The 9,035-nt window shown below is 34.4% G+C and overlaps 2 protein-coding genes across 2 annotated transcripts; one reads left to right on the forward strand and one right to left on the reverse strand.

The window, feature by feature from the left end:
• The first annotated feature begins 661 nt into the window (after nt 1-661).
• On the forward strand, nt 662-5,975 carry LOC120117303. The gene is made up of 10 exons (XM_039137593.1): nt 662-1,190; nt 2,053-2,479; nt 2,609-2,698; nt 2,877-3,113; nt 3,534-3,748; nt 3,821-4,241; nt 4,323-4,495; nt 4,569-4,816; nt 4,905-4,954; nt 5,950-5,975. The coding sequence occupies exons 5-10, from the start codon at nt 3,716-3,718 to the stop codon at nt 5,958-5,960; spliced, it is 936 nt and encodes a 311-aa protein (XP_038993524.1). The 5' UTR covers nt 662-1,190; nt 2,053-2,479; nt 2,609-2,698; nt 2,877-3,113; nt 3,534-3,715; the 3' UTR covers nt 5,961-5,975.
• Nucleotides 5,976-6,046: 71 nt separating this feature from the next.
• On the reverse strand, nt 6,047-7,951 carry LOC120117304 (40S ribosomal protein S20-2-like). Its single transcript, XM_039137594.1, has 4 exons — nt 7,870-7,951; nt 7,470-7,605; nt 7,102-7,215; nt 6,047-6,758 (listed from the first exon to the last, which is right to left on the reverse strand). The coding sequence occupies exons 2-4, from the start codon at nt 7,579-7,581 to the stop codon at nt 6,616-6,618; spliced, it is 369 nt and encodes a 122-aa protein (XP_038993525.1). The 5' UTR covers nt 7,582-7,605; nt 7,870-7,951; the 3' UTR covers nt 6,047-6,615.
• Nucleotides 7,952-9,035: the final 1,084 nt, after the last annotated feature.

Genomic DNA, 9,035 nt, shown 5'->3' on the forward strand with positions numbered 1-9,035 from the left:
GAGAATGTTGTATTTTGTGTTTGGTTGGCTTAGCAGGGATGTAAGATTACCGTGTTTAGTTAAAGGAATAAAGGATTATTAGAATGTATATTTGACCAAATTGTCCTTATTATATATTTTTTTAACAAGTTGGAAAATATTTATATATTTTCTTTAAAAAAATTAAATTCATAAAATTTATATAATTTTTTTACAAAATTGAAAATATAACAAGGTTTAATGAAAGGGTAAAATTTTATTTTAATCCCTGAACTTCATATAAAATTTTAATTATAGATTTTTTTTTGTAAATCTAAAATAGTTTAAGGATAAATTTGTAATTTAACCTTCGTAGAATTTTTATTATTCAATGACAAAAGAATGATATTTTTGAAAAAAAATAATTAAGGACATTTTAATCAAAAACGCCGGTAATCCAACAATAACTAAGAAAATAAAGATAATAACATTCCTGATAATATACATAAAAAATCTACTATTAATAATAAAATATTACCGAAAATAAAATTCTCGTCGAACCAAACATGAAACCAAACATCCCCTAAAAATTGTGCATTAGAATATCAAACAATCCGCATTCCGCTGTAGTTATAACGTGGGGCTAAATTACTTTTATATAATACGACTGTTTTCCCCCTGTTTTGCTTGTAAGTCCAGTCAGAATTGTGGATTTGGAGGAGTTCCTATATTTAGTCAATCATGCGTCGGAAGAAGAGCAGAGCTAAACGGCGAGTCGCCCCCATCGAGCGAAGAAGACGAGGCGGGACTTTCCAAGATTGCCGTGGAAGCGGCTGCCGAGGCTGGTAACAAGAGTGAGAAGGCCGTTAATCTAGAGATTGATTGTTTTAAAGAGGAGTTTGAAGAAGTTGATAATGTGGTAAGTGCTGTCATGGAAATGGACTCCACAATTCAACTCAATCAAATAAACAACGGCGATGACGTTGTCGAAAATAAATCGAATTCTACTGATGCTAGTATTGGTAAAACTGAATTGAATTTGGAAGTAAATTCTTTAAATGGTCTAGGAGAGAGTGAGAAATCGGATAATTTGGATGTTAGTTTGGAGTGTTGTAAATTTGAGGATGGGAGTGCTAGGGGACAAAATTTGAGTACGAACATCGAACTTACTGATGTGGATTCAGAGAATGAAATTGAGAATGGTGAGGAAGCCAAGGATCATGGAAATGCAGGTAATTGACAAATCATTTTCTGAAAAGTTTTCATTTCAATTCGTTTCTAGCTATGTAGCTGACCGTCGCTTGGTTTTTGGTTCCGATATTAAGTATATGTTAATTGAATGAAGTCTTAGCAGTAATTGTAGTTCATTTCTAACTTGCAGTTTATATTTCAATTTCTGCAAATCAGTGAGACTAAAAAATGGTGGAAAAGGACGTTGAAGCTTTTGTAATAAATACAAAATGTGTAGATATTTTACAATCGGAAATGGTTGTGGCTCTTTTTACAGTTAAGAATATGAACACAATAGTCATGCTTACTAGCTTAGTAAAAATTGACAAACTCAAATCGAGCTGTTCCCTTATGGATGTATCTTTTGAACATTCTCCAGTGAGGAAATAGCAGCTTATTACTTTCCATTTTTTCTTTTTTTGTTTTGTGCGCAATCTTAGCTTAGTTTCTCCTTTCTTTCAAATCTTTCTGCCATAGTTTGTATACTCACCCCAAACTAGTGTGCACCGCAATCTTTTATGTTTTCTCATGCTCATCGAAGTTATTAGTTAGAGAAAATATTCAACATTGCTGGAATAGAATATTAACCTTTTATCACAACTTGCTGTATGTGGTATTTATTGACTTGAAAATCCATGCATGTCCCTGTTTGTGATCCTGGTTTATTAAGATCCTTTTGGATGTTGAAATCTTTGATTTTCTGATATATGCTATTGCTACTAAGCTTCCAGCCCCCCTCTCCCTCTCCCTATTAGTTTTCTCTAAGAGGAAGATTTTAGCTTTGACTGCAGTTCCCCTGCTATATGATAATGACATTACACATTTTTAATGTCAAACATATACGTTGAGCTTTTGTTGGTGCAGAACAGAAATCAATTGAAGGAGAACCTTTGGCTGATAGAATTACAGTCACGAAATTAGATGGGCGTATCAATGATGGTTACATCAACAAGGATGTTAATGACGGGGAAAAAAGAAGGAAAGCAGATATGACTGCCAACAGAATGAAGACATTGAAGTTAGTGATGTCAGTATAGTGCCTCAGGTACTTAACCATGACTGTATAACCAAGTAAAGGAAAGAAAAGACATTGGAAATACATGTTGGAGGTCTGCATAAAATGACAGTTGAGCAAGACTTGTTTGAGATATTTGGAAAGTTTGGGGAAGTCCAAAGTGCAAGGATTGTGAGGCATCGAACCACACTGAAAAGCAAAGGGTTTGCTTTTATTCAATATGCTACAACTGAAAAAGCCAAGAAAGTTCTTTCTGCCTTGAAGGATGGGATAGAGGTTAAATAAAACATTCATTTGTGTCTGATGTTGTAAAATCTATACCTTTCTATATTTACTAACATTCTTTTTCTCCCTCTCTTCACCCCTCCCCCTTTCTCCCCCCCCCCCCCGCCCTTATGCATGTAGGTGAAAGGAGAGCTTGTTAAGTTATCAATCAGTCATGACCGTGATGTTCCTTATCTGGGTCATATTTGCAAAACATGGACCAAAGAGGATGTAGGAATATTTATTCTATATCCACTTTCAGTTTTCCTTTTTGATATTTGTTTGCAACACATAGTGCATGTATTCAAGGCGAATCACATCATGTGTCTGCCAAAAGTTCATTTTTAACTGCAAGTGATGGTGAGCTTCAATTGATCCAATTTTTTATCTTATTTTTGTCTCTTTTTAGATTCTTGGGAAGTTGAAAGGTTATGAAATTGAAAACGTAGTTGAGATACAAGTACCCAAAGATACCAAGAATGACAAGAAGATTAAAGGTTTTGCTTTGAGATTCAATACCTTCTCTGATGCAAAGGCTGCTATGCACCGTTTAAGGAAGCCAGATGTAGTTTTTGGCAATCTGAGACATGCTAAAGTTGCTTTTGCCCGCACCCCAATGCATTCAAGAGAGGAAATTTGGTTACAGGTTAGGAATCCATGGGTGTTATACTCTCTTCTACTTAACCTTGGGAGCATGTTATTGTTGTGAGTGCTTGCCAGTTTTTCCTTTTTGTAGTTGAACTCTTTTTTGGATAAGCTAAAATTTCATTTATCAAAAGAAGCAGAAAACCTGCTAAAAGAGGTGACTATTTGTGTAAATATGTAAGACAGTGAGAACCACTCAATATAGAACTTATGTGATCGTCTTATGGCATTGATTTTTTGAAATTGTAAAATTATTTTTCAAAATGTTCATAATTAGGGGTTTCCCAATTTTTTTCTCATAAGAAGAAATTTATGCGAGGGAGAATATTAGTTGATAACAAGGTTAGTATATCTTGTATTAGCTTCCTAAACTGCACTTCTCTTTTAATCTTGAATGTTTGATAGAACTTTCCTGCTGTAGGTGAAAACTATTTATGATGAGGGGGTACCAAAGTCTTGGGATGCACACAAACTTAAAGAGATCTGTGGACAATATGCTGAACCTAAAAAGGTCAAAATATCTAGGAATTTGGGCAACAAAGGAAAGAATTTTGGATTCATTTCTTACACTACCCGTGGGGTGCAGTAGCCTGTGTGGAAGGGATGAATAAATTGCAAAACGGAGAAAATGTCAAGGTAATTTCATTATATGACTCGTGCATTTTCTCCATCTCTCAAATGACATATCTTAGTCAATTTGGATATCAGATTAAAGCTTACATTGCAAGGCCTTTTGTTCGAGTGTGGTTGCAAAATAGCTCTTATGTAGGATGGAAATTAAATATGAGGCATAGAAACACTGATTGGTGGAAGATGAAAGGTCATGCCAGGTCTAAAGGTGGTGAAAAAGAGAGTGATGTGAAAGCGCTGACTGATGTAAGCAAGTCAAAGATTAAGGGGACCGAAGAGAAGCCTTCTGCACCTGTTGTGTATAAAAATAATCAGGATCCTTTGAATTCAGAGCATACCATGGAAGGTAAAACAAATGAACAACAAAGCATTGCCCCTAAAGTTCTTGATGCAGGAGCTGGACTGTCTACCGAACCCAAGAAAACTGATGTCAAGAGAAAGAATAGAAAGAGACAAAGGGACTGTTTGCATAATAGGAGGTCATCAAACAAACCAGAAGGTTCTGTATTTGCTATTTGTGCTACCGAATACACTCTTAGAGGAGGAGTCACTAAAAAGTTTTATATTCCTTGATTAGCAGGTACTTCACAAGGTAAACGCAGTTCTTCTAGAAGTTCAAAGAGAATATCTCATGTGCTTAAGGGATATAGAAGGGATGCAGATTATATTGCATATAGAATACCATTTAAAGAGGCATATGCTGCATCAGGTTATGGTGCTATTTCTGGATCCAAAAGGCCATCTCATGATTTGGTAATTTGCTAATTTGCACACATTTATCTCGTAATTTCATGTGTGTTTGTTCACTTAAAATTGTTCTATTCAGGAACCCCGTGTGGGATATGCACCACTTGTGAATCACAACAACCAATATCATGCAGAATGTGTCACCCCTTTTCATCATCAAAGGCAAACTTATGCAGACCATCTTAAGCTAGATACTCACTATGAAAGGCAACCTCCTGTTAAGTACTTCAAACCTGCTATGGGGATTGATGCCCTACCTCATGCAGGATTTGTTGAGTTCTCTTCCAGAAAGCAAAGCTTTTCTGCTGATGATTATCCAGCCAGAAGGTCTTCTTGTGCATCTGACATGTCTTTATTTGATTTTGAAGTTCATTCTTCATTTATTTGTTTCACGAGCTTATAAATTTGTTCACAGGATTGCCGAGTATAGTGGCCCATACGATCAAGGGCCCGTTCATGGAGCAGGTAGTATCACCAATCTAGACATCTTTATCATTCAAAGTATTTACCCTCTTTTTGCATTCAATCTTTTTGTTTAATATACTTGAGTGAAAATGATTGGGAACTTTACTTTTGTTCACAAAAACACACAATTGATCATCCCCCGTCACTCCTGATTTTTTTATATGTATGCGCTTATATGTGTAATTTATGCATGTAGATAATAGGCAAAACCAATTGGATATGGGCTTTTCAACTTGAATGCTCCTTCCACTTCCTTCTATATACCTCAATTTTTTATCTTGTGGATGCGTTTTTTAAGCATTGTGGGCATGTAACCTATAGGTCGCAGGTTTTGTGATTTTGTGGCTGCCTAACCCCGTGTGAGGTTGATGACCTTCTAGTGAGGTTTTTCATTTATAAGTCATGTGAGCTATACTATACATAAGGGGAAGTGTTAAGTGGTGTTAAACCACGTATCTATTGCTAATTTATTTTAGGCTGGATGTTTAACATTTTATTTTTCCTGAAGAAGGGAAAACATTGGTAGTAATTATGGTAATGCTTCAGCCTGTTTTGGTTTTGGGATCATTTTATGTTCTCTTCTGAATGAGGACATTGATAGTACTCATAAATTATGTTAATCTTTTGGGCTATATTTGCGGTAAGCAAATTATCTTCGTGGTTAATGGGAATAGAAACTGCTATTTCTTATTGTCATTACTTTTCTATTGGTGGGATTTGGAATTCTTGTGATTGGTAGCTAATTGTGGACATTGTCTGCTTACTTATTGTGTCACTATAGGATCTGCTTATTCACGCTTTTATGTTCCTATGTACACAGCTTCGGCCAGATACGAGAGCTCTCTCTCTCTCGCCGTATATATATATATATATATGTATATATGTTTTTTGAAATTATGAAACCTTTTGAGCGATGCATTTGAAAAGGGGGAAAATGCTTCCATTGTTGTACACTGTTCCTTTCAGTAATCAGCATTCTTTGTTGGTGTATGCAGGGCTATCATAGGTTTAATGGAGGATACCACCATTGAAGGGGCTCTGGTTTTAGAAAAATAATTATCAAACTTGTGAAGATTGAACTTTGCCGTAATATGTAAAACGATCGGTGATGGATACTCGCTTCTAAAAAAACATATAAAAGGTGATGTTTTGCCCATGTGAAATTTGGATTAGTTTCGAAGAAAAAAGCACCACTTGTTGCCATACCATCTGCACTTCCTAATTTAGAGCAACGCCATCGTGTATATATTCTATGGTATTTTCCTTTCCTATAAAATGTATATGACGAGCTTTATGCAATCCCCAGAAGTTGCTGGAAAATGGCACCTACCGAACCCAGGATTGCACTGCAAAAACACTTCACAACCCATTAATATTATTCCTCTAAGGCAATCATGATATTTAGGTAACAAGGAAACAAAAGAAGTGAAAACAAAGCGGCTTTACTGTCGAATAACACGATAAATAAAATCACCTGAACATGATCTTTGGGAAACAAAATGGACGAAATATAGAATCTTTAACTTCAAAACTACTATGGCAAATCACACACCCTATAACCAACCACTTGCGCAGTTGAACTAATGATTGTTTAGAGCAAATGTGAGCGAAATCTTATCTGAATAATCTAGAGGTCGCTGGCATGCAAAAGTGAAGCATACTTATGAATCTGCAATGGTAACCTCCACCTCGACACCAGGTTCAATGGTGATAGATGTGATTTGCTTTACAACATCGGGGGAGCTGAAGAGATCGATAACTCGCTTGTGAACACGGAGCTCAAATCGATCCCATGTGTTTGTCCCTACAGAGATTGTCCAAACAAATTACCGCATTGGATCAAACAATTCATGCAAATAAGTTCTTTGTCGGTCCCCAACCATGAACAACAAACGGATCAGACGATAAAGTGTTTACAACCAAGATACGAACAATTACAATACCATATTCATTACATCTCACATTTATAGAATCCATTTGTGTAGGCCAAACAAGAATAAGCAACAAATAGCACAAGCATTCAAAGATCGAATTACTAAGACGGGTTCAAAACGTTTACACATGCATAAAGATTGCAAATCACAGTCCCTAATGAACAATCATAAATAAAAGCGATTGAGCAAGATAAGCTACAAAAAACAAAGTACCTTCACCACAGGGAGACTTCCTTGTTGTGATGTGAAGAACCTTAGTGGGCATTCTCACTGGTCCCTTAACCCTCAGTCTCTTATCCTTGGCACCGCGAACCAAATCCGCGCAAACTATCCATAAAAAATGAACACATTAGAGTAAGCAATGTTGAGTGATTCAATTGAATAGGTATCAATAATCAGACATAGGGCTGTAAATGAATCAGACATAGGGCTGTAAATGAGAGGAGTCATCCAAGTCAAAATCGAATAACTTACTATATGTTTCATCCGATTTACAACCCTAAAAAGAAAATCTGATTAAGGACCATAACATGATAAAGGAAAGTATAATCTTTTGAGCATAAAAGGAAAAAAACTTGTACCTTTCTCGAGGTTTTTGACATTCTTGGAGGAGAGGGTGATCCTGATCTTGTGAATTTGCTCCTGGGGATCCTCCAAACCAGGTTTGGTCGGTTTCATTGCAGCAAAGGCCATTGTTCTTAACTCAAGTTTTGGTTTCTGCAGGAACAATCACTTGCAATGAAAAAAAAGTTTTTGATGCAAAATTAATTCACAAAGTTGAACATTTTGATAGTATTGAGATGAATAAAAACATGGGATTCAATAAGCTAAGAAGAAAATTTTCTCATATTCTATGGAAACCCCATAGCCTAGAAATATCTAAACCAACACAAAAAAAAACTTTCTTCCAATGTAAAATAATGAGAAATCTAAGCCCCAAATCTGATGCAAGCTTTTTACACATAAAAGAAAGAGAGAAACCTGGAAAAAGGGAGTGAAGGTAAATGTCAAGCCACTGGTAGGTGCCTCTCTTCTCAAAAACGACAGATAAATGAGATATAAGCTTGGGAGAGCAGAGCTGGGCTTTAGTATTAGCTCTAGGGCTTTTGTTTGGATTCACCAAATGTTTTATTGTTAAATTATACGTTTAGTATTTAAATTATTACTTTTATTTTATTTTAATATTTTATTTTTATTTTTTTATAATCATACCTAATATTTATGTTTCAATTTGTTATTCTGTTATTAAAAAATTAAAAGAATTATTGACATAAAAAAATTTATTTTTTTCAACTATAAAATGATATTATCTTATGATGACACATCAATATCACCGTTAAGTGTTTAACGATGGAATATCAAAATGAAACTTAAACTAAATCTTATGTGTGGTTTAAAAAAATAAAATTTAAATATTAAAACAAAATAAAAATAATAATTTAAGTACTAAATTATAGTCTACTCTTTTTTCCTGGTCAGGATACTCGAGCGTGGGACAGAAACGGATCTTTATTATCTCGATAATTCATAAGACATGCTATATACTAAAAATATTAAATATCTAATTAAATACTTTTAAAAGTGTAAAATAATATTATTATCGGTACAACTGGGTTCATCACTTTATATATATATATATATATATATTGTACTTTTTTTCGTCAAATTAAAAAAATAAATTTTAATCATTTACGTTATTAATTTATTAGATTTTAATTATTTATGTTATAGATGGTTATATTTTGATCGTTGAATAGTTAATTTTCATTAGTTTCACCGTTAAACTTTAGATAAAATTCTAGTTAGACCTTAAACTTTAGATGAAGTATTAATTGACCCCTAAACTTTAGATGAAGTATTAATTAACCCCTAAACTTTAGATAAACTATTAATTTGATCACTGAATTTGACCAAAATTTCTTGTCACCACAATCACTCATAATCGTGACCGTCGATCTCCATCAATCCACCTCGGCCATTGTTGTCGTCGATCGTAAGACCTTAAAATTTACAATTCACTCCTTTTTGACATTTTGAGTACAAATCTAATATTTGTTTCATTGAAAATATCTGAAACTCAACAAATCTATCTAAAATACTTTCGACTTCCTTTAAAATTAAATCACAATAATAAATATATTATTAAT

Source organism: Hibiscus syriacus, unplaced genomic scaffold (genome assembly GCF_006381635.1).
Source record: "Hibiscus syriacus cultivar Baekdansim isolate YM2019G1 unplaced genomic scaffold, ASM638163v2 tig00110319_pilon, whole genome shotgun sequence".
Lineage (NCBI taxonomy): Eukaryota > Viridiplantae > Streptophyta > Magnoliopsida > Malvales > Malvaceae > Hibiscus > Hibiscus syriacus.

Excerpts from the sequence above, each read along its gene's own strand:
- LOC120117303 (XM_039137593.1), top strand. The coding sequence starts at position 3,716 with ATGAATAAATTGCAAAACGGAGAAAATGTCAAG. Across the intron at positions 3,749-3,820 it reads AAAACGGAGAAAATGTCAAG|ATTAAAGCTTACATTGCAAG; the intron begins GTAATTTCATTA and ends TTTGGATATCAG. Across the intron at positions 4,496-4,568 it reads AAAGGCCATCTCATGATTTG|GAACCCCGTGTGGGATATGC; the intron begins GTAATTTGCTAA and ends TGTTCTATTCAG.
- LOC120117304 (XM_039137594.1), bottom strand. The coding sequence starts at position 7,581 with ATGGCCTTTGCTGCAATGAAACCGACCAAACCTGGTTTGGAGGATCCC. Across the intron at positions 7,216-7,469 it reads TGTCAAAAACCTCGAGAAAG|TTTGCGCGGATTTGGTTCGC; the intron begins GTACAAGTTTTT and ends TTTTATGGATAG. Across the intron at positions 6,759-7,101 it reads GAAGTCTCCCTGTGGTGAAG|GGACAAACACATGGGATCGA; the intron begins GTACTTTGTTTT and ends CAATCTCTGTAG.